This window comes from Arachis hypogaea, chromosome 19, assembly GCF_003086295.3.
Source record: "Arachis hypogaea cultivar Tifrunner chromosome 19, arahy.Tifrunner.gnm2.J5K5, whole genome shotgun sequence".
NCBI lineage: Eukaryota > Viridiplantae > Streptophyta > Magnoliopsida > Fabales > Fabaceae > Arachis > Arachis hypogaea.
In genome coordinates this window covers 5,246,630-5,272,834 of record NC_092054.1, presented here as the reverse complement: position 1 = coordinate 5,272,834, position 26,205 = coordinate 5,246,630, and the positions used below count along the sequence as shown (strand labels likewise).

The 26,205-nt window shown below is 33.0% G+C and overlaps 1 protein-coding gene and 1 pseudogene across 4 annotated transcripts; one reads left to right on the top strand and one right to left on the bottom strand.

The window, feature by feature from the left end:
• The first annotated feature begins 12,630 nt into the window (after positions 1-12,630).
• Positions 12,631-16,823, top strand: LOC112775258 (RNA-binding NOB1-like protein). 4 transcript variants are annotated; one of them, XM_025818780.3, is made up of 6 exons: positions 12,631-13,047; positions 14,029-14,389; positions 14,687-15,749; positions 15,925-16,093; positions 16,181-16,297; positions 16,456-16,823. In XM_025818780.3, the coding sequence occupies exons 2-6, from the start codon at positions 14,050-14,052 to the stop codon at positions 16,603-16,605; spliced, it is 1,839 nt and encodes a 612-aa protein (XP_025674565.1). In that variant the 5' UTR covers positions 12,631-13,047; positions 14,029-14,049; the 3' UTR covers positions 16,606-16,823. The 4 variants fall into 4 exon arrangements, with proteins under 4 accessions (XP_025674565.1, XP_025674567.1, XP_025674568.1 ...); XM_025818782.3 differs by having other exon boundaries at positions 12,646-13,047; positions 13,961-14,389; XM_025818783.2 differs by having other exon boundaries at positions 12,657-13,047; positions 14,001-14,389.
• Positions 16,824-18,202: 1,379 nt separating this feature from the next.
• LOC112777731 (transcription factor MYBS3-like) lies at positions 18,203-19,891 on the bottom strand (annotated as a pseudogene).
• Between the last annotated feature and the right edge of the window lie 6,314 nt (positions 19,892-26,205).

Genomic DNA, 26,205 nt, shown 5'->3' with positions numbered 1-26,205 from the left:
ACTAAATTTTTTTTAAGGCATTGTTATATGGCCAGCAAATATTATCATTTTTTTATTAGTATTTAGTCAACAATAATTTATATTCATATTTACAAGACTTTTAATTTGCATACAAAAAACATATATTTTGTACCTATTAGGGGTGTACATAGACCAGGCCACACCGGGTTTGGCTTAACCCAAATTCGATCCGAAATATAAACCGGACCTAATTTTTAGACCCTAACCCGATCCTAAACTCGATGAAACCTATGCACCTTTGGGCCGGGTGAAAACCGGGTCTTTAACATGTAAAAATCACCTAATCTCCAACCATTATTTCACAATTCACATAGTAAAATTTACTTAAAAAAATATAACAAGAACCAACCCTTCTCTAAAATTAAAGCATAACCATAATCAATACTAATACTGTCTAATAACACCAAATATTTAAATCAATACAAATAACACAATATTATGCATTACTCTAAAGTCTTATGCATTTTAAACATAAAACTTTAACTTATAATCTTATAATGACTAATAACACAAAATATTAAAGTTTGCAATATTTAAATTCCACATAAGAATAGCCATCATCTATCACTAATAACACAAAATATTAATTGTGTATGATGACCGGGTCACCGGACCGAGTTCGCGTGACCCGAGCTATGGCCTGGACTCGACCCGAAATAATGACCGGGTCTATCTTTGAGACCCTTATCCGGCCCTAAATCCGATGAAATTACACTAAATTAGTCCCTAAAATATTTGAGACCGGACCGGGTCTTCGGACCGGGTCGGGACATGTATACCCCTAGTACCTATATTTACTAAAGTTTTGCACACATAAATTAATACAATTTGTACCTATGAATTAATAAAATTTATTTATTAAAGATAATTTAGTATTTGTGCTTTTAAAAGTGGCCAAAAATATTAAAAATTGTTAACTCTCAAAAATTTCTTTTTTTTTTTTTCAAAAATTCATTATTAGTCAGATAATTAAATATAATTTAAATGGTATTTTAAGAGGATTATCAACAAGTTAGTTTAATTACCTGTAAAAAATAACTACCACATTATGTATTGGTAATGTTATAATATAGTGTTTGAAAAAGAATGATTGTTTAATTAGTAGTAGAGTTTAAATAAGAGTAATAAAGACTGCCTCTTTCAAATAATAATAATAGAGAAAGAGTAATGTAGATTACTACTTGAAAGAAATGTAAATAAAATGTGGCTTAATAACCAAGCAAAATAATATTGTAAGCTGAAAAAGTTTTACTAAATAGTAAATACTATTACTAATATATATATAACAATTTAATATTTGTACCACCCCAAATAGGTAGAAAGGAGAAAAATATCATGTGCCGCAATTCCATTGTTATTCCTCAATAGAGAAATGTAACTTTCACAAACTGTAAATGATGCATGAGCATCATAAATGTCTTTTTTTTGGGTATTTTAAAAGAGAATTAATAATTTTGTGCTTGATAATTATATGCTTTTATACATAATTCAATTGGTACTTTAAGTGTTTTAATTTTTTGATAATTGTAGGTGGATAATAATAAAAGGGGATAGGGGTGAGTACGGGTCGGTTTGGTTCGAGTTTATGGTAAAATTATACCTGAACCGATCAAAATGTAATTGGTTCGATTTGGTTCGGATTTATATTTTTTGTACATGTATTCGAACCAAACCAAACCGATTAAGAACGGATTGGTTCGGTTCGGGTAGTTGGGTATCCGATGACTTTGAAATTCATTAAAAAAAACTAAATTTTTATCTTAAAAATTCAACAAGTACAATAAACATGTAACATCAATAGAAATAATCCAAACACGTTAAACACCAAATACATTAAAAACTAAATTCATTAAAATCCAAACATATTAATAATGAATAATCATTGTCTAATGGAAAAGCCACATATATATATATATATATATATATATATATATATATATATATATATATATGATCGGGTTCGCGGGTTGGTTCGGGTTCCGCACCCCTAAAATCGATACCCGAACCAATCACTAACAAAAGCCATCGGTTTGGTTCGAGTTGGACCTGATTACCCGTTGGTTTTAGAACCAATTTAATTGGTTCAGTTCGAGTTCGGACGGGTAATCGGGTACCCGCTACTCGTGCTCACCCCTAAAAGGGGAGCAATGCATGAACAAAAAGAGCCAACAAAAAAATATCTTCAAGAAGGTAGAGCAGCTAACGTGCAACACACAGTAAGAGAGTGTGCCACACATACACACATGATTAAAATAGGAGAAGTTGACGTGCCACACGCCAGTCCTAAAATGTGGCACGCTAGGCCAACTTCCTAAAGATCCCTAAAGTGCACAATTCAAAGTTAAAGTTGGCGTGCAACACGCCAGGCATGGGACGTGCCACATGCTAGGCATGGGGCGTGCCGCATGCCAGGGGAAACTTCCCAAGACTAATAACAAAAGTTGGCGTGCAACACACCAGGTATGGGGCGTGCTACACACCAAGAAGAAGCTTTCCAGGACCAATGACAAAAACTGGCATGCAACATACACCCCATGTCCTGTGAACAAACCTCCAAGACACTACTTTGTGCTGTGCAACACGCCAAGTAATAGGGCGTGTCAATTTTGCACGCCTTCGAGGAGCCATCCAAACTTGAAAGTTGGCATGCAACACACCAAGCAAGGAGTGTGCCACATGCTAAAGAAGACCTCCCAGGACCCTTGATTGAAGCTGGTGTGCAACACGCTAGGCCAGGATATGTCACTCACCCAAAGAGGAAGCAAACAAGAGTTGGCGTGCCACATGCCAATGCAAAGGAGTGGCACGCTAGGCCAACTCTTCGGAGACTCAATTCAAGGCATTTTAAGCTAGCAAAGTTGGCGTGCAACACGCCAAGGTCATAGGACATGCCACACGCCAAGTATACACCTCCAAGATCAAGCAATTTTCATGGCGTGCCACACGTAGGGGTGGCAACATGTACCTTACCTGCGGGTACCCAACCCGACCCCACCCGATCGGGTGGGGTTGTCAACACGATCCGCAGCAGGCATGGTAGGGTGTGGGTTGGGTTCTTGTGCGGGTCGGATAGGGTGCAGGTTGAGTCTCAGCCCTACCCAACCAACCCGTACTCTATATATGTATATGTTATATATTTATATAAAAATATGTTTTAAGTTGATGTTGAACCAAAGACCTCTCACTAAATGTAAAAGATCCTTAGCCACTAAAAAAAGATTATTAATTGGTATTTTAATACTTTTTTTTTAACATAAAAGTCAGTTCAATTTTAAATTATCATGAAGTTATATAATAATTATGCATCTTTTTTGTAACCCGCGGATAGGATCGGATACCCGCGGGTTGAGAACAGGTAGGGTTAGGGTTGAGATATTTTCAACCTGCGGGTAGGGTTAGGGTTGGCTTCAAACCCTACCCTACCCTACCCATTGCCACCCCTAGCCACACGCCAATTAACAAGGACGTGCCATTTCTACACGCCTTCAAAGTCTCATCCAATATTAAAAGTTGGCATGCAACGTGTCAAGGTTTGGCATGCAGCACGCTAAGGTTGGACCTGTCACACACCAAAATAATTGTTCCCCAGGACTCAAAGAAAATTGGCGTACAACATGCCAAAGTACGGGCGTGCCACACGCCAAGGAGTGGCATGCCACACGTCCAAGGCCCTGAACTCACAAACATCAATTGTCACTCTCACTCCAAGCCCACATTGTATTGTTGAAGAATTGGATCACTAAGTTTTGAATCGGAATCACAATGAGGATTAAAAATTAATTACGAAAGATTTAATTTGATTTGGTTTTTGTTTTAATGAAGATTTCAATTTTGAATTTGATTTCTTAGGTTTCGTTTTAGGATAGATTGAGTATAAAAGGTTCTTCAAAACTTAGATGGAGGACCTTTGAATTTTTTTGACCGTTTTTCATAGTTTGTTTTTTATTTCGAAGCTTAGCATGAGTCATTAATCTTCATGGTTAAAGTTAGCAGTTATGTTGATTCTAATGGAATGATGTTATAGTTTTTTTATTTTTGATTAATACATTAATATTTTTTCAAAAAAGAATTTTCGTTCTTCATGATAAGAGGTTTGAATCTATTAGAAAATAGTTCTAATCTTAACTAAATTCTAATTATCATCTTGAAAAACTTAATTTTTGGAATTAAGCTTGAAAATTCCTTCTCACAATTCTGTAAATTTTGAAACTAGACTTGATAAGTGACATTTAATCAACTAGAATAAATTATTATGAATTGTGTGGCTTCTAAAATCAGTGAACGCACTTCACCTCTTTTCGTAATCAATTAATCAAGAAATTGGTGATTTATTAAGTTAAGAGAAATTGAATTACCAAGAAATTAAAGTTTGATTACTAATAATTTGTCATAGATACATCTTGCATGATTAAAGTAAAAAGTGAAAAGCATTATTTCGGAAGTTTAAACCTTATCTCTTTCTATCATATTACTTTCTTAACAATTACTGTTTCTTGTTATTTAACTCGCTATTTTATGTTAAAGATTTTTAAAATTCTAAATTTTGATTGTCTGACTAGATTAGTTAATTGATCATTATTTATTTAGTTCTTTAATCTTTATAAAAATGATAGTCCACTTACTATAGTATTATTTGATATGATTCGATGTATTTTCTGATATTTTGTAGTTTATAAAAATCTGCATCAGTAAAATAAAACATATACAAATTAAATAATTAATAATGGTAATAAATAAAAGAATATTTAAATAGATTAGCGAACAGAACAAATAGAAAATTAAAGTTAGAATCCGAAGATGTTAGAAGTGGTGGGCTTCATCTTTATTGGCAAAAAAAAAAAACATTGATTGCACCTAGCAAGTATTTTCCTAAAGCATAATAAGGAAGATCCAATTTAGGGTTGAAAAAAAAGGGACATGAACATAACCAACTTGGGTTGATCGAGTGGAATCAATTTGGGTTGGTCAAGTGGTTAGCTCACTCGTTCACTTAAGTAAATGTCGGAAGTTTGAATTTCACCTTGTGTATACAACAAATCATTGATCAGCGACAGACCCTTAAATAGAGCTCAGATTCGCGACGAATTAGTCCTTAGCGTGGACAAAAAAAAAGGGACATGAACATGAAGAACAACATGCAAAAGAAGCACTTAGCATCCCAAGAAACGTTGCCACGTATGTGAAAGAATTAGCTTCTGATAGGGTTTCCACGTTGATAGCATTAACTAGCTAGCAGATCAATCAATAATAATAAAAAGACCCTTTTCATAATTTCATTTCATATTTCATCATCAAGAATAATCCAATTATAAAGCTATAAGCTTGCATTGCATTGCATTGCGTGTTTGTGACATTTGATGCAATCATGGAAGAGGTTGCTTTCTCAGTGCCTTTAGGGAGGTTATTCTTTTTTATTTCTCCTCTGGCAGCATCAATTCTATTGATCTTCTTCCCAAACAGAATCTGTTGTAAAGACAGAATTATATTGTGTTTGTATATATTTAATTAAACAAAAATATTATGAGAATTATAAAGCCAGCTATCAAAATTAATTACTATATATTCGTATATAAATATATATATAATTTAATTTATTTTTAATATATATTTTATATTTTAATGTATATTTTATGATAATGATTAATTTTAATATACATTTATTATAATTGTTAATTAAGTATATTTAATGTATGTTTAAGAATAATTATAATTATGTATTCATTTTTTATATGTTATGTAATCTTTAGTTGAAAAAAATAAAAAATGAATAACTACAGCAGTGATTATTTCCTAAAACATATGTTAAATAGGGTGACAATGGTAGAGTAGGGTAGGGTTTGGATCCAACACTTAATCCTATTCGTAAGTTGAGATTTTTATATAAATTTAATTCTATTTTACCCGTGAGGTGAGAAGGTCTCAACCTTAATCCTACTCGTTCTTCATCTACGGGTACCCGACTCTATTTGCGAGTTATAAAAAAGATGTAACATTATTATATAATTTGATGATAATTTAAAATATAACTGATTTTTATGTAAAAAAAATGTATTAAATTATCAATTAATGACCTTCTTTGATTGACTAAGGATCTTTTGCATTTAGTGAGAGGTCTTTAGTTCAATATTCACTTGAAACATATTTTTATATAAGTATATAAGATATACATATATAAGATATATAAGATGGGGGTTACCATTCCTAATGTTAAGTACATTTTAAGAATATGTAATATAGTTAAAGACTAATTTTTAGTTAGTTAATAACTAACTTTATGATTTAGGTTTAAAATTTAGAATTAAATATTAAATATCTATAATTTAAAATTTATAATAAATAAAATAATTTTGAGAAATGAATTAATGTTAGCTGAAAAAATTTAATTTTCTGTCATTATTTTTTTATATAAGGCTTGCTCATTATTTTACTAGATTTCATTCTTTATTAAATGATAGAAAATTATATATTGACTATATGTAAAAAAAAAAAATGAACATAAAATACATTTTTCTATATGTCGTCCATTTAAAAACATATGTCCAATTTTGAAAAATTAACATGCTAGTAATTAATAAACATAACCGAATTATGAATTATTATAATGTGCTACATATCTAATGAAGAAATAGATATTTTAGAGCACATATATAAAGAGTATATTTGATTATTATTGAAAGCAGCTAGCATGCACACTAAAGACAACTTTTGCTGTGTCTTGCAAAGTTTTATCCAAATAAGATAAGATGAAGAAGGGAACAAGTCATGCTCATCCTAGTAAACTTGTAAAAATAAATAAGAAAAAAAAAAAGAAAAAAGAAGAATGAAGCTAAGGGACCAAAAATTGATATCATCAGGGTCCTATATATTGATAAGGTGATGATGATGAATAACCAGTCCTATTCAATAAGTAAATGAATAATAATAAATTTAAATAGGAAAAAAAAAAGGCAGTGAAGAAATCAATCATGTATTTGTGTTGTCACTTTCCAATAGACACATTGCAATAAAAGGGTTTTCAATGTATATAACTGTGGATTCATATGACATATTGTTGTCACGAATAGTTTTTGTTCTTTTATTTAAATAAATAAAGGTCTAATTACTCTGTTGTTTTTTATAATATCACCTAAATTAGTTTTTTATATATATATTTTTTAATTAGGTCTCTACATTATTTTTAATTTTGTAATTACGTTCTTTTCATGTTAAAAATATTAAAATTAAAATAATATTTTTACTGAAATGCATGCGTTCAAAGATTTAATTAAGCTTTTAATTTTAAATATCTTCAATTTGCGTTAGTTAACTCTAGTATTTTTAGGAGCCATTTAGATAAAGCGTTTAAAACGTCTTTTTTTAAAAATATTTTTTAGTAATAATTAAAATTTAACATATATAATCAATTAAACTGTGTTATTTTTGTCAAAATTAGGCTAGATAAATTAATTTGATAAAAAAATAGTAAATCAAATATTGAATTGGTCTAAATTAATATTATTTTTTGATAAAAAATGACTGCAATACCCTTATTATATAAAATGACTAAAATACTTCTATTATATATATTAATTTTGAAAATTGTAAATTTTAGCCATTTACTTCTCTGCCGTCGTAGGGTTAGGATTTAGAGTTTTTTAAATATATATATATATATATATATTAGACATTTTCTATAATAAGGGTATTGTAGTTATTTTCTATAAAAAATAATATTAATTTAGACCGGTTCAAGATTTGATTCGCTATTTTTTTAGTCAAATTAATTTGTTTAGCCTAATTTTGACAAAATAACACGGTTTAATCAATTATATGTATTAAATTTTAATTAATTAAAAATATCTTTAAAAAAAGACGTTTTAGACGTCTTTATCTGAGTGACTCTCAATATTTTTTATACTTTTTACAAAATTAAAGCAGTGTAGGGACCAATTGAAAGAAAAAAAAATATAGGTACCTAATTAAAAATTTGGTGAAACTATAAAGACCAACAGAATAATTAAACCATACATAAAAAAAATCGTTGATTTTAATAATAAACGCAATGTAAACTAGTTATGAAAATAAATCTTTTACACCCCACTATAATCAGCATTAATTATCAGAAAATTATCTGACAATATGAACAACTATCAATCAAATAAAAATTCATTATAACTCCTGAAGGTTGTGGTAGGCTTAGAGAAGGGGGTTGAATCTATGTCTTCCTTTTAAGTTACTGAAAAGACCATTTAAAACAAACTTTCAATTCTGATTCTGTTTATACTCAGCAGCAAAAATTTATGAGACAATTTATTTTTGTCTCATGAATATCAGAAAACAGAACACAACAGAGAAGAGAAAAGCTAACATCAGCATGTATCCTGGTTCGGTTGCCTTGTGCTATGCAACCTACGTCCAGTCTCCTCCACAATAATGAAAGAATTTCTACTATAGTTAAAAGTATTACATACACCAATTTCACATGATTGACCCAATCCTTTCACACACAAGTTCTAACCTAACTTGACATTGGCTATGCTAATACCTAACTCTTCACTCTTAGTACTAACCTAACTAAGAAAGGGATACCTAACAGGTACAAGATACAAGACACTTAATCAACCTAAAGAAATCAGAAAATAACTCTAGACTTTTCTCTCAAGTGTATCACTCAGCCTTTTTCCACTCATGGCTTTTACTTGAACTCTCTCAATATGCCTTTTCTCACAAAAAATTACAGAAAGATAAACATTGAAAAGTAAAATACAATCTGTAAAACATGAAGGAGATTGACTTCATCAACAGCCTCTTTGCTATGTGATAAACCATATTTGATAGCCTCTGATTCAGTCTTTCATACTGGCGGAATGCTCCTTTAACTAGGAAACACTGTCCAGTTAGATGAACTTCTTCAAAGAGCTCTTCACAGAACAAAACCTCAATGCACTGGTTTTCTCTCCTTGCATTCTGAATGAACAGCAAATTTCTTTTATCTCCTTGCATGTTGCTTGGTTGCTCTTCCTAGGTCAACTTCTTGAGCCTTGAGCTTCACCAACCCACAGACTCACTTTTTCTCATTAAACTTCATAGTAGAAACTTTGCTTCTTACTTCTCCATATTAACCGAAAGCCATAAAGTAGCAACCACAAGAGTCTTCCAATGATCAACTTAATCTGAGCCCTTGAAAATCAACTTAGTCCTCAAGACATGTTTGAGACCGCGGATTTACAGCAGAGAGGAACATAAATCCTCTTTTCTATATAGCTCAAAACGGAGTGGCAGAGAGTTGAAGATGAAGAGAAAAAAGTGTGTTGCATGTAAGAGAAAATGGGTTACCTTTAACCCAAGCTTGATATGGTTTGGATTTTCTGATTGGACTTCTGCGTTTTAAGTTTGGACTTTCTCTTTCTTGCTTCTTTGATAATCACTTTAGGGAAGAAGCTTTCTCTTTCTCTTTCTCACTTTTCTGAGTTTTGTGATTTGACTAAAACAGAAGAGAGAAGAACGTTGATTTGGTGAAAGCAAATGAGAAGAAATTGAAATTCAATTCGGGCTTGGATCAGGTTTTACTCAAGTTCAGCCCATTGGTGCCTTGTCTTTGCTTCTTTGAAGAATTGAGCTTGAGATTAATGATTTGGGATTGCTTTATTTTTACTTATCATTCAGCTCATTAGTCCCATGTTTTTTGTTTTTCATTTCAATTTTGGGATGCTTGAATGGATTTTGGCCTGCAACATTTGATAAATAATTAGCAACACATAATTATTAATACTCAACACTAATTATTTATTTTGTCCAAAAATAATGTTTGTCATCACTAATTAATTTAGTTAATTTCTTAACTCAACACCTCCAAATTACCCACTTAATATTAAAATAACCATCCGTACACCTAGTGAAATAAACATTTAATATATCTATTATTCATATTGTTTAGTATTTTTATTGTCTATTTATACGTTTTCTTAAATATTTTAATGAAATGGAAGAACTTATATGGGCAGTGTAAATTAAATAATGAAGTGGTTAGCATTGAACATTTGTAGCGACATAATTAATATGTTTTGAGTGAAGAAGAAGAGAGCGTCATTTATATTTTCTATGGATAAAAAATATAATTTTTTGTATATTATAATTGAAAAGTCTAATTTAATTTAAAAGTTAAATCAAAATGCAACTACAAATGACTTGGACAATTATGAAAAGTGTGTATATGCTTTGAGAAGAGTTATAAGTGTATCAAAAATATTGGTGTTTCAATTATTTTAACCGTTAATTTGAATTATAAAAAATATATAAAATATATATTAATTAAAATCAACAGATAAAACAATTGAAACACGAGTGTTCTTGATACACTTAAAATTTTTCCTATACTTTGTTAGTTTTGAATTGAATGATATACATATGATCGTTTATATAGGAAGCTAAAAAGGTTACATAAAAAAGCTACACCTATTTGGTTACATCAAAGTGAGTGTATTTTGTGTTTATTATACAAAAAAACGTAAAGATACTAATAAAAATTATAATTTATTTTTTATTATTATATATTTTTTTAAATTTTTTGAATGAACAAAATAAAATAAATTAAATTTTCATAATTTATTTTAGTTTATTATTAAACAAAATACAAAAATATTAAATGTTGTATCTATGTCATTTGTGTTTTGTTTTCACTATGTTATTTTATCTTATTCTCATAACCAAATGTAGTCTAATAGATCAATTTCACTTAATCATAACCCTTGACATTTTTTAAATTAAAGGGGTAAATATCAAATTCGTCTTTGAAAGATCATTCATTCTCTAAATTAGTCTCCAAAAGATTTTTTTAATCAAATTCATCCTTCAAATATTTTAAATTAGTCGTGTTAATCCTTATATCATTTTCTTTGTTGATGGCGCCAAAATTTGTTAATGTGACACATTAAGTGATATTGTAACACACACATAGGAGTCTTAATTGACTATTAGCATGATAAATTTATGAAATTTGATCAAATCAAAACCTAATTGAGAGAGAACTTGAGGCATTGGAATCCCTTAATTTGGGGTTGATTTGATCTAATTTCATAAACTTATCATGTTAGTCACCAATTAGGACTACTAGATGTGTGTTGTGGTGTCACTTAATGTGTTACATCAATAAATTTTGACGTCGTTAGCAATAGAAGTGACGGAATGACTAAAACGACTAATTTAAAATCTTTGAAGGACGAATTTAATTAAAAAAATTTTTTAGGACTAATTTAAAAAATGAGTGATCTTTCAGAGACTAATTTAATTATTTACTCTTAAATTAAATCTGCATGGTCTGACGGTTGGAATAAAAAATTCCAACTTTGGTAGGATGGTATAGGTGAACATCTTCCCATCTTTTAATCTAGAAAGTAAGGAAAACAAAAACAAAAAGTAAAAAGAAAAATATTTTCTTTAAGGAAGAATTTTGTTAAAGAGTAAATAACCATTTTCGACCATCATAAAAGATTTGAGAACTAATAAAATTAATTATGAAAAAATTAAATTAATTATTTATCCACAAAAGTTATATTCTATTTGACAAAATTATCCCACCGTTAAATTTAAAGTTTACTCTAATCATTTTAGTTTTAAAATGACTAAATTATCCTTTATCATGTTCTTCATTTCAACTTTTTCAACCTTTTTCATCAGTATTACCAAAACCAACTCTAATCCATACCAAAATCTAAATCAAAACCAGAATTAATCTTAAGGTATACAAGGTGAAATTACACCTTAACAAACAGTCTAAAACTCTCATAAGCATTCTCTCCATAAAACTTATCCCATATCTCATTCTTCAAATCAATTGCGTAATTATCAGGTTGAACAAACGAGGAGTATTGCATTGCATTCACTCATCACTACCTGGATTCTGTGTCTCGTCACTGGAAGAGGAAGAAGCCCCTTATTTGTCAAAGATCGAAACCGACACAATGTAAACAAATCGAAAACAGTGAGAGATAGATACAATAATAACTGGGAGAGAGTGAAAGAAAGAGACCTCGTTTGACAGCGACAACCATGGTCCTTTCCGTTGTTGTCCTCTCCTTTTCCCTTTCTTCTCCTTCTTTTATCCATTCCTTCCTTTTGCTCCTGTGTCTCTTGTCCCCTTGTCTCTTTCTCTCTCTTCTTTGCCGCGCCAACTGCTCCCGTCCTCGCTAGTGCCACCCCTCCTCCTTCTTCTTCTTTTCCTTTTTCCTCCATCTTCTCTATTTTTTATGGTTTTTCTCTATTGAGAACTGCTGAATCGTTCGAGAATCGATCAATTGAAATTGATTCTGGATCTAGTCGGTTGGACCGAACCGAAATTTGGCCGATTTTCAGAAAATGACATCATTTAGTTGTTTTTTAGAAAACAACGGACTTTGTAATACGAGTTCTGGTCTTCTCTTCTCTCATCATAGTTGTTAAAACCAAATTGACCCGGTCGGATAGACCAAAAAACCAGTGAACTGGCCATGGAATCAGTCTGAATAGATCAAGGGACCGGATAAAAAAAAAAGAATAAGTGAAAATCGGTTTCACCCGGTTGGTTCTAGTAAAAACCGGTGAACCAGCCGGTTTTAGAAACACGAACCGGTTCAGATCTTTTTTTTTTTAAGAAAAACCCTAGTTCAATAACCCACCCCACCCCCAGCGCTCTCGCTCTCACTCTCACACACACAGGCACAGCGCCGCCCCCCTCTCCCAGCCCTCTCACTCTCACCTCGGTTCACCGCCACCGCACGCTCGCCTCCGCCGCCGCGCCTCTCGCCGAGTCTCCTCCGCTCGTCGTCCCTCGCGTGCTCGTCGCCAGCGTTCTTGCTCCCTCTGCCTCGTATTCCGCTCGTCCGCCATCACTGCACCCAACGCCTGGTGTGCTCCACTGCTCGCATCTTGCATCTCTTCCTGCAGCTGTGCTTCCTGGTGACTGCTCGCGTCTCGCCGCGCCGCGACTCCGTCCCTCCCTCGCCTCTCTTCCGCGGGTGTTGCTGCCTGCACTACATTGCTCGATTCTGCCGCTGCAACAACAGTCAACATGTAAGTTTTTCTTTTTTCTTTTTTTAGTTATTCTAATATTCTATATTAATTTTTAATAGTTGACATTGATGTTATTTCTGTTAATTTTATTGTAGTTTGATTTATGAATCTGATTAGAATATGGTAGAGGTTGAAATTGAATGTTGAAATGTTATTTTTGTTAATTTTATTGTTGAATTGGTTTATGAATTGGGTTTGCTCACTGTGAATATGCAGTGATTTTGTTGAGTGTTGAATTGGTTTATGAATTATTTTGCTGATTATGAATGATTTTGTTGATTGATGAATTGGTTTATGAATTGGTTTTGCTGATTATGAATACAAAGTGATTTTGTTGATTGTTGCTGCTGTAAATGATGTTGAATTTCTTTAGATGCTCAGATTTTGAAATTATTCATTGGATATAGTTTACAGATTGTTATTCTTAATCTATCAAATTAAGATACTATCCTTAATGTTCAGAAATCATTTGTTGTTCTTTGTTTTTTTAATGGCTACTCTGAGTTTGTTCAGAAATCAATTTTTTGTGCTCAATGCTCATACTCCGAGTTTGTTCACTACTGTAATTTTTGTCTTTTTTTTTTTTTTTTAATTTTTGAAGCTGAAAATTTTGACAATCCTTGTTCATTTTTGGAAAAGCTTGTTAATCTTTGTTAAAATTGTGCTTAAAACCTTGTTAAAATTATGATGGTGTATAGTTTGTTATTTTTCGTTTTTAACTCAATGAAGAAAAGCATAAAGTGGTAAGCTTTGTTAGAATAGATTGTTCAACCTTGTTTTTAGTTCAACAAAGAAACAGATGAATAAAATTAAGTCAATTAACTAGATGCGAAGATATCGAATATTTGTTGCTGGTTTAGTTAATTCAATAAAATTTGCTTATTTCTTGTGACTTTTTTTATGAGTTCAATAGTGATATAATGAGTGATATAATTAGCGAACAAAACGAATAGACCCACTGAGCTTGATTGCGCCTCTCAGTCCTGCATCCGAATCACAATCATGGAGGATCAACCTGCAACACCACCACCAGCATCATCATCATCATGCTGGAGCAGCGTGCTGAAGAATCAGGCAACTGCGAAGCCACCTCAGCAACAATCCATTCAGAATGGTCGAGGCTTGGTCGAGAGCTGCAAATCCGCCCATGGCGTTTCTGTGGCTGTTGTTGACGCCAACGCCATCATTGATGGCGGCGAGAAGCTTCACAGCCTTGCCGACAAGTTTGTGTCCGTCCCTGAAGTCATGGAAGAAATCCGTGACCCTGTTTCACGCCACAAACTTTCCTTCCTTCCCTTCACTATCGATACCATGGAGCCCACTCCTGAAGCTATCAACAAAGGTAATCTTTCAGAAACTATGAGCCTATCATTTGCATGTGGGTGTAAATAAGGACTCATTATGCATTAAGCATTAATCTTTGAGTGCGTTGTTAAATTGGACAATACAAGTGAATACGTTCCGCAGAATTTAATTTGAAATTCTAGTGAAATTATCTTGGACATTAATTTAATGTTCAAAACTGCTGCTTTTTAATTCAATCTAGATGTTATATTATGATTAATAGCCATTGCATTATTGTTTGTGAACTGATAGTGTGTATTGGCTTCTAACTTATATTACCAATGGAATGCTGTAGTTGTCAAGTTTGCTAGGGCTACTGGTGACCTGCAAACTCTTTCAGATGTTGATCTCAAACTCATAGCTTTGACTTACACTTTGGAGGCTCAAATCCACGGGACACAAAATCTCAGGGAAAGTCCACCTCCTGTTCAAACGGTGAATGTTCCGAGGTTGCCTGAGAAGGACATGCCAGGGTGGGGTTCTAATGTGCCTAATATGGAGGAGTGGGAAGCATTGGAGCATCAAGCTGAGGACAAGTCGAATTCCAATTCAAGGATCCTTCCTTTGAAGGACTTAAACCTGAATGTTGTTTCTCAAGAAAGTCATTCAGAAGATGGTTCAGGGGAACATAAAAGCGAAACTTCCTCATATATTCAACAGCATCTTGAGTTAGGATCAAGTAAGCCTAAGAAATATCAACCTAAGAAAAAGGAGATAAATATTGAAGGGAAGATCATGGTGGCTGCTGGAATTGATGCATCTCAAGGACAAGTTGATGGCGACGAGGGTGATTGGATGCCTGCTGTCAGCCGAAATACTCATAGGAGATTTCTACGAAGGAAAGCTAGACGTGAGTTGTATGACACATTATCCAGTAATCAAGATCAGCAAGATTTGGAAGAAAATGTCGATGATGTTACTGAAGATGCTGGAGCTTCGTCTCAGCACATTCATCAAAATATTGACGGAAACCATATTCGAAGTGGTGTTTCTGTGAATGATCAGATAATAGAAGAGAATGAAAGTAATGAAACGCTCCCTGCACTTATGAAGCAAATGATGCTAGAAGGTTCACCTGAAGTTCTTGATGATGAACAAAACCCAGGTTTCTCTAAACCTTGTGAGACAGATACAGTCAACGGCGAATCAAACCACCTGGAGCATGCAAGCCAGACTAGTGAAGTTACTGATTTGTCATATGCAGATGATGATAGTAGTGAACAAAGTTGGATGGTTCGATCATTATCTGAATCAAGTGTAGCCTGTGTAACAGGTGACTTTGCAATGCAAAATGTTCTTCTCCAGATGGGTTTGCGCTTGCTGGCTCCTGGAGGTTCACAGATACACCAACTACACAGGTAATTTACTTGAGCTTCTTAAATGCTTATTATGTCTTTACAAATCGCTAATCATCACTATTCGCAACTTACATAATGACTTGTGACATCTGGTATTTGCATGTAGTTTAATAATATATTCTTTGCATCGCAATATGGCAATTCCTATGTGCTTATGTCTCAATTGTTTGTCCAGATGGATACTCATGTGTCATGCCTGCCGCACTGTTACTGCTGATATTGGGAGGATTTTCTGTCCAAAATGTGGAAATGGTGGTACCCTACGTAAGGTAGCTGTTACTGTTGGTGAAAATGGTATAGTGATGGCAGCCCGTCGACCTCGAGTAACATTACGTGGTACAAAGGTGAGCTTGGTTTGTTTTCGAAAACTACATGTTTAAATTTTTTTTTTTTAATAATGTATTGCATCTTTTACATGGCTTTATTTGCAGTTTTCACTGCCTCTACCCAAAGGCGGCAGGGATGCAGTCACAAAGAACCTGATTCTCCGCGAAGATCAGCTTCCTCAACGGGTACTTTATCCTAAAACAAAGAAGGCTAACAAGAAGGTAGTTAATCTATACGTGCTGAAACTACTTATATAGCTGCTGAGTCCGTTTCCAATTGAATTTGCTGCATCTTCCTGTCGTCCTTCCCATTCGGAGACTTACCTTCATACTAACCATAGCTACTTTAATTTATTTATTTTTTTCTTTTTTCTTCACAGGATGATGACATTTTCGCATCAGGCAGTGTCTTCACCCACCACACTGATAAGCGAGCTCCTTTCCAGCCTCCCATAAGGAAAGCATTAGCAGTTTTTAGTGGCAGGAGAAATCCCAATGACAATCACTACTCCGGTTCTAGACACAAGTAGTGGATATGTCTAAATTTTTTTTGGCTATTCTCTCCACCACAATTTTGTTTCACTTCTTTGTTTTGTGGAGTTAACATGGAAAGTTTGTTTAGTTATAAAATAATGATTAAGGGTTTGATGTTGTGTCCAGATCCCTTGATTACCCCTCTTATGATTGTGTTATGTGTGGATACAGCTGAAGAACTATTAACGTATAAAAACTAAAGTTTTTCCCTTCATTTCTTCCATATGTATATGATTCAAGCGTATTAAAAACTTAGGAATTAGGATGTTTTACAAAACTTAAAGTTGTCTTATCCGGTAAAGATGTGGTTGTGCACTTTCCCACCATAAAAAATAGATATTTTTGTCATTTACAACCGTAAATTATTTTTTATTCCGAAGGTACACACCCACATAAGTAAAAGACCAAAAAGTAGTTGTGTTATAAATCCATGTACTTTGGATAAACATGTTTTTGTTTCTTATCTTTGATTATGACTTCATTGGATTTTCCTATCTTTGGATTCAGATTCTTAAATACTGCCAAGCAGAAGTTTCACCACAACGACCAATTGACATTTCATCTACTATTCTATTGTAAATTTTTTCTTTAACTTGTAATTTTATAGATTTTTGAATTTTTTTAATTTGTCTCTCTTAATTCAATGACTTTCACTAGCATTACTTTCTAACTAATATTAATAATAAATTTAATAAATAACCTCCATTAGCATTATCTTCTAAACAGTGAATTTAATATTATTATTACGTTATTTTTTAAGAAAAAGTTATCATCAATTTTGTTTAAAATATTATTTTATTTATATATATTTTATGTTATAGATAAAATAGTTTATATATTATATTCTTTTAATAAATTTTTCAAATAACCTATATATTATATTATTCCTTGGATTTGTTTTAATTTGCATAATTTTATTTTCTTTAACTTATATAAATGATTGTAGAATTTTATTTGACGATAAAAAAATATTTTTAGTGAAATAGAATTTACATGAATAAAATTTTATTTGAGTGTTAAGATATTATTTTTGTATTTATATGTTCATTTTTTTAGTTAAAATAAATCTAATTTATTTATCAAATCAAATAGGAAAAAAGTTGATTCTCTTTTTTATACTTTATCAAAAAGTTCAACTTAAGACTGCTAAACATAGAAAAATGTTGGAGCTTAAATTCTGATTTTCTTAAAAAAAAAAGGATTATTATATTTGTTTTTTTATTTTGGGTCTGAACTTTATTATATTTAGTTTAATTAAAAAAAAATAGATATCGAGGCTGAAGTGTCAGTTTTTTTACGCTAACACTGCATATTGGGCTTCAATTCGACACCAAATATTGGGCTTATATTGTAAGCGTTAGAATCGGACTTAAAATAAACCCTATTGGACAGAAATTACATATGACCCTTCATATTTAAAAGATTACTGAAAAACATACTAAATTCAGCATTCATCATCACTAAATTTAGAAAAGAAAAAAAAAAAGTCAAACATCTTGACTTACACTGATAATGCTATTGTTTCAAACAAGAATTTCTAACTAAAGTAGTCTTGCCGTGTTGATATGGAAGACACTAAGACATTCTTGTAGGTTCAGACGAATGCTTATATATTTTAAAGTTTAGGATTTAAATAACATTTTCACAATTAATTCTGATTTTTTTTTTGTAATTTCTTAATCCCCTATGGCAACACCTAATGCAATGGCCTTCCATCTAAGATTAGGGTAGCTTCTCCAAAGGAACATGCACTTGATGGCCATGAGGAAAATGGGAGAGCCGGATAAGGCGGCCGGAAGAATCCGGGAAGCGGCGACGCTGGTGTCGCCTCATTCGATCCCATTATAGTTTCATTGAGCTCTTCTTCCACATTGCTAAGTTGTGAGTTCTTAGAAGGTTGAAGTAATACTTGTTCTTCTTTTAGTGAAGCCGAATTTGAAGCCTAATACATCAAAGAAATAATGTTTTCAACAATGAGCTTATAGCTCAAGAAATTATCGTAACTCATAAGTAGTATAAAGAATTAGTCTTACATCGGAAAAATCTAGAAAAAAGTGAAGGTATTATAATCAAAGACTAACCATATTTGGGAACATGTCGAAAAGGCTTGATCGTCGTTTTCGCGGTGTGGCGTTGCTCTGCCGGAGCCGGATGAAGTACTTCTAAGCATGACTTGCTACTTGAGTTGGAGTTCTTGATACAACGAAATTTCGCGATATTCCACGCCAGTCTCCTTTTCCTAATTTCTCCAACCCAATTAAGAACAATCGATGTTCTTCTTGGCTCCATGGAATCCCTAAAATATAGTATTTTAATCAACATGTAATTAACTACATTCTCTCTAGTCTCTACCTCCTTCACCTAGCAAGAGAGGACACTTAATTTGTTTTTTTTTTTTTTTTAATCACATGCAGACTGCAGATATTTTATGTGAAATTTATAATAAAAAATATTTAAATAAATTAATATATTTAATTAAATTATTATCTAATAATTCTTTTAAATTTAAAATATATAGATTACAACAATGTTAATAATCTAATACAATTATTACTTAAAATAAACATTAATTATTTATTGACGTGTTTATATAAATTTTAAAATAAATAGTTTTATGACATTTAATCAAAGTCTAAAATATAAATATTGACATAAATTAATTTTAATATTTTTATGCGTATATTTATTATATAATGTCACATTAATAAAAATAAAAATAATAATATGTAAATTAGTATCAAAATTAAATTCTAAAAAATATACAAAATTTTAATCTTCAAGTAGCTTAAATTTGGCGGTTACAAACCTTTGTTTATGGAAGGAGGAGGATGGTGGCAGTTGATGGTGGCGGCAGGGGTTGATGGGTCATTATCCAACACGTAACCGTCAGAGGAGTAGTGTGAGAAAGGAGAGTTATGATTAGGTGATGCGGCGGAGCATGATCCTGATCCGTGGGTCATGGACAGGGGGACCCCAAAGAGCTTCACTGTAGTAACGGTGGTGCGAGACGCAGAGGAGTAGTAAGGGCATGTTCTGGAGTTGTGACCATTTTTGCTGCACCCGGAGCACCTCCGATTCATGATTGTCATGCCAATGTGATGTGAAATTATTGAATGAATCACTTGTAGCTACCTACCCTCATCAATAATGTAGCAACAAAATATATGGTGTATTTAATTATATTATTTTGGATTTGTAATTGCTTAATAAAAAGTAGCTATGGAGTCAAAGCTTGTTTGCATGTGATGATGATGTGTATAATTTGTAGTTAGATCGGAAAATGTGATGCATGTGTTGTATTGTGGGGAGAGACTAGAAATGACAGAGACAGAATATATGTCTATATATAGACAACACAATAAGGTACTATGTTGTGGATATGGATAATGTATATGGATTTGGATATATATAGACCTTGATTTAGAGGATAAAGCTTGTCTCTAACCCCACTTTTTCAGGAATAATTACAAAAAAGTAAAAGATTATTATTAACTACTCTTTTTCTTATCACAATCGTAGGAATGACAAATAGGTTAAAATTCGTTAAGTCAGTTCGTGTAACTCGTTAAATAAGATAGATTAGATTAAAAATTCGAAATTACAATAATAAAAAATTGGTCTAACTCATTCCACTTAATTCATAAATTTTGACGGATTTTAACGGGACTGAACAGGTTTATCCAAAAGGTTTAAGGTAATAATGTGTGTGTTTAAGACTTTAAGTTCAATCTGGGTAAACAGTTTAACTAAGCTCATTTTGATAAAATAGCTTAAATAATAAATGACTATATTAAAAGTAGGGGTAAAAAAAGGTCACACGGCCTGTCAGGAGTCTGTAGCCTGGCCTGTGTTTGGCCTGGTCTGTTATAAAAGCCTTATTATATTAATAGGCCAGGTCCAGACTTACTAATTAGCCTGACTTGGCCTGTCAGGCCTATCGGGATCTTTTAATACATAATTATATATATAAATAATTTTTTTATTATTAATAAAATTATGAGATATTTTAAATTTATTATATTTAATTATAAATAATTTTGTATATTTTAAATACTTTAAAGTTTAAAATTTTTTATAAATATTAAATATGACATTTTACATATAAATATGTTTATTAAAAAATATTTTTTTAAATAATATTTTTATTTTTGTAAAAAAAAAAAATAGCAGGCCTTTTAACAGGTTTCAGGTCAGGCCAGACTAAATAACAGGCTAGGCTCAGGCCAATCAACTACATGACAGGCCAGGCCTGTTAAGAGCAAAACCTGACCTGGTCTAGCCTGTTTCCACCCCTAATTAAAAGTAACTTATGAATAAGTTATTTTGTATTTCGGTTTTAAGCTCTAAAAGTGCTTATTTTATAGAAATATAATAAAAAATAGTAGTATTATGAGAGCTTTTTTTTTAACTTCTCTATAAGCTCCTAAATAATTTTTTAGAAAATTACAATTTAATTTTAAAAATTATACCAGACATTAATACTACTACTTTTTATAAGTCATAAACTAAAAAAAATTACTTTTAAAACTTTCCAAACGAAGCTTAAGATTTCCTACACAATTGTATGTTTAAGGCAATTTAATTTTAAAAAGAAAATTCCACTCGCCTCTCCCGTGAGATGCTAAAATGACACTCCCCTCCCCTCTATTTTATAAATGTATATTCTCCTCTCTTCTAAATTTTAAAAAACCTCATCTTTAATCCATTTTAAATTTTTTGTGTTAACTAATATTAACTTTATTCATTTTTTAAGAAAAAATAAATTATTTTTTGAAAAAATACCCATTAGCAAAAATTTTATTTTTTATCATTAAATCTTGCTTATCAAAATACCCTTTTAATAAATTTTTTTATTGATTAAATGTATTTTTATTAAAATACTTTTAAAAAATGAATAATTAAATTATTTTTTCTAAAATACCTACCCTTCAATAATTTTTAATTATTAAATTGTGATTTTACCAAAATTTTTTTTAATAATTATTTTATATTTTACTATTAATTTTTTTATATCAATATATATTATTTTAACATTAAATAAAAAATTTTACCACTGTTAATATATATAACAATTAATATATATTAATATTGAAAAATAATCTTACTAAAATTTTTTATTTAATGTTAAAATAATATATATAGATATCAAAAAATTAATAGTAAAATATAAAAAAATTGTTAACGAAAATTTTGGTAAAATTATAATTTAATAATTAAAAAATTATTGAAGGGTATTTTAGAAAAAAAATTATATAATTATTAAATATTTTAAAAAATACAATTTAATCAATAAAAAAATAATTTATTAAAGGATATTTTGGTAAGTAAAATTTAATGATAAAAAATAAAATTTTTACTAATGGGTATTTTTTTAAAAAATAATTTATTTTTTCTTAAAAATTGGATAAAGTTAACATTAGTTAACACAAAAAGTTTAAAATGGATTAAAGAAAAGGTTTTTTAAAAGTTAGAAGGGAGGAGAATGTACATTTATAAAATAGAAGGAGGGGAGTGTCATTTTAGTATCTCGCAGAAGAGGAAAGTGTAATTTTTTCTTTTAAAAATTGTACTAAACATTAATACTACTACTTTTTATAAGTTATAAACTCAAAAAAATTACTTTTAAAACTTTCCAAACGAAGTTTAAGATTTCCTACACAATTGTATGGTTAAGGTTTCCTTATTTTTGTTAGTATAATGGAATTATACAAACATTTAATAATGTGTATCTCACATTAATATTAGAATAATATTTGAAATGTAAGAAAATAAAATTAAATAGTTTAAAATTATTTTATTATTTTATAATTTTTAATTATTATTTATTTTGTTTTGTATTATGTAATTATATGCTATAATAATTAAATAATGTTCTATATAATAAATATGTGATTATAAATATTATATATAAAAAATTATAAATATAAAATAAAATAAAATAAAATAGGCTTGTAAGCTTGAACTATTAAAAAAAGTTATTTAGGATCTCTACATAGACTGGGCATTATTAGTCACGGTGATAATTTGTGCGTTTTATGTAAAAAAGATGTTGAACATATTCACTATTTATTTTTTGGTTAAGTTTACCTAGCAGGTGTGCTGTGAATGGCTTTCTGAACTTGGGAGGCTGTGGACTGTCCCAAGATCACTGAAAGAACACTTTGAGAGTTGAACAGGTGTCAGTAGTAGGAAGGAGGAGCACAACAAGTAGCACATAGACTTCTTTGCAATTATATGGAATGTATGGCTTGAGAGGAACGGACGGATATTTAATAACAAGGAAGCCAATGTACAACAGGTGTTTTACAAATCCTTGACCAGTTATAGAGAGTAGAGTTGTGTGAATCCCTTTTGTTATTGATGGCAATGCCGAAGATAGCAATAGAGATTGTATTCAAGTTACTTTTTTACTTTGTAGCTCGAATATTTTGTTTATGTCGTTCCACTTTATTGTGTTGAGCTCGTTTGTTCAAAAAAATATATATATATATTTAGGATCTCTATCATTACCGTTAATAGTGTTGTAAACTTGTAACATATAATCATGCATAAATCCTATTATAACTAGTAGAAGTTTGGAAGTGCCATGCATCGGATTCGATTTTAAGGATAGTGTATGTAACAAATTTTGTGATTAATTTTTACACACTAAAAAGTAAAATTTATTGAAATTAGAGGTTAACCGTATAAAATAAATAAATATAAATATCAAGTAGTGTTGTTATTTATCTATTTATCTACGTAAACATTATTTATTAGGGTAAAAAACACAAATAAACCATGGAAGGAAAGTTGTTACATGAACAAGCTAAATTGAAGATTGATTTACGAATGAGTCAAAGCATACTTATATGTAATTCGAACCTATTTGGTTCGAACTACACTTGCATATAAATCGAACCTATTTGGTTCGAACTACACACACATAATTCGAACCTAATTGGTTTGAATTACACACGAATTGGTGCCATCACATAACTCGAACCTAATTGGTTCGAATTACTCATGATTAAGTGCCACCACAAATTCGAACCTAATTGGTTCGAATTACGAACAATTGGGCTATATAAGGAGTTCGAATCAAGCAAATTCGAACCACTTCTCATTTTCCAGACCCCACCAAATCTCAGAGAAAACGACCCAGATTCGATCCGAGAAATAGTAGAACTGAAGACTCAGCTGATGGGGGACGATCCTGCAAGGCTGTACCGGTTGGACGGGGTTGCTCATATAGTCGGGGTCATCAACGATGAGGTTAGTACATAGAAAACTTTGTGCACACGGTTTATTTGAGTTAGTGGTTTTGCATGTGGTTTTAGTGGCAGTTTATGTTAGTGGTTTATCGTGGTGGTATTGCAAATGGTTTATATTAGAGGTTTTGCATGCGGTTTAGTTGGTGGTTTTTGGTAAGTGATTTTTTGTAAGTGGTTTTATATGCGCTTCTGTTAATGGTTTATGTAAGTGGTTTATGTTAGGTGGTATTGTTAGTGGTTTATTGTAGTGGTATTGCAAATGGTTTATTTTAGTGGTTTTGTATGCGGTTTAGTTGGTGGTTTAGGGTAAGTGATTTTTTGTACGTGGTTTTATATGCGGTTGTGTTGATGGTTTATGTAAGTGGTTTATGTTAGTGGTTTTATATGCGGTTGTGTTGATGGTTTATGTAAGTGGTTTATTGTGTTAGTTTTTTTTTTTGTTACCAGTATTGTATGTGGTTCTAATAATGCGGTCCATTTAATGCGCAGCCACAGCGATGCATCAGGAGCATGCGGCGGCAACAAGGCATGCCACTCGATGAACGTTATGTTCCCTACTTGCAGATGGCCGGGTTATACCATATGGCTAGGCTGAACGATAGATGGTTCCGGTTAGATGAGCCCCTTGTCAGCGCCTTCGTCGAGCGGTGGCGTCCTGAGACACACACCTTCCATATGCCATTCGGAGAGTGCACGATCATGCTTCAGGACGTGGCGTACCAGTTGGGGTTGGCAGTGGACGGGCGTTATGTCAGCGGTTGCCTTACAGAGTTCCATTTGTATATCGAGGGTGGACGTCCAGCTTTGGTGTGGTTCGAGGAGTTGCTTGGAGTGATTCCTCCTACGAGCCAGGTTTAGAAGTTCGCAGTAAACTGCACCTGGTTCCAGGAGACTTTCGGAGAGTGCCCCGAGGGAGCCGATGAGGAGACTGTGCAGCGCTTTGCTCGTGCCTATATCATGATGTTGTTGGGCACTCAGCTGTTTGCCGACAAGTCCGGCAACCGCATTAACATCAGATGGCTTCCCTACGTAGCTAGGCTTGAGGAAATGGGTTCCTACAGTTGGGGTCTGCAGTATTGGCATGGTTGTACTGGTGCATGTGCCGAGTGGCAAACAGACATGTGGTGAAGTTAGCGGGCCCACTTCAGCTACTTCAGTCCTGGATCTTCTGGCGCTTTCCCAAGTTTAGGCCTGTTGGGTATGATACGTGCAGCTGGCCTTTGGCATCGAGGTACGGTACTCAGGCTTTTCTATTTCAAGTTAAAATAGCTGATGTTCATGTACGCTTGTACTGTATTACAAATCTGTCATACTTCTGATTAAACATAACACCCATGTGCGCTGCAGGTGGTCAGGTTACAGCCCTTCCTACAGTGAGAATGGTTCTAGAGTGCAGAGCACGAGACTGAAATAGACATGTTACAGCCCAAGGATGTGAGTGTTGTTCCGGTTACTTTTATTTGAATAACTAGACATCAGATGTTTCTGTAGAGGGAGTTGGCGTGACAACATAGCTATTTTTTTGTGCAGTTTATCTGGATGCTGTATAGCTCCCCCGAGGTACTTCAGGTTGTGCATCCAGAGGCGTTGGAGCCTCGACACATGGCAGTGTGGCGGTCCGTCATGTCGCTGATATACTTTGCCGTGGTAGAGTGGCATCAGGTAGATAGGGTTCTACCGCAGTTCGGTGGTGTGCAGCCCCTCCCGCGTCCCGCCCTTAACATTGACTTTCTAATGTCGAAGGACGGGAGAGGCGGTGATCGTTGGTTCCCGTCTGCTTTACAGCATTGGCATATTCTTTGGGAGACCCGTGCGGACCACGTCCTCCGGTTCGATGTTGTTGCCGACCCTGGACCTTCGCATGCCTACCTAGACTGGTGGAGTCAGCATGGAAAGAGGTTCTTGTCACCCGAGTTTTATCTGGGGGATCCGAGGGGCGTTCCTATTCCTGTCGAGGCATCACAGAGGGGTCCTGGGCGAGTTCCTGACATGGATCGAGTCGACGACGTCTCTGATAGGCGTCGGGTTGAGAGGAGAGCTCGTGTCGGGACACGACGGAGCCAGCGTGAGTGGAGGTGGCTAGAGCAGGCTATCGGGGAGGCTGATGAGGCAGGTAGGGGTGGTGGTCGAGGACGAGGGCGTGGAGGCAGACGGAGGGCTCCCGTTGCGGGCCACGACGATGGTGATCTTCGTGACGTGGACGGTGGGGGAAGGGGTGCAGTCGGGGTTGTTAGTCCCCATCATGGCGGCCTTGGTGGAGAGGGGTACGCCACCGGAGATCCCACTGCCCATGGTGAGGCTGGACTTGGGGAGGGGCCGCTAGGAGATTACTTCGTTGGAGTT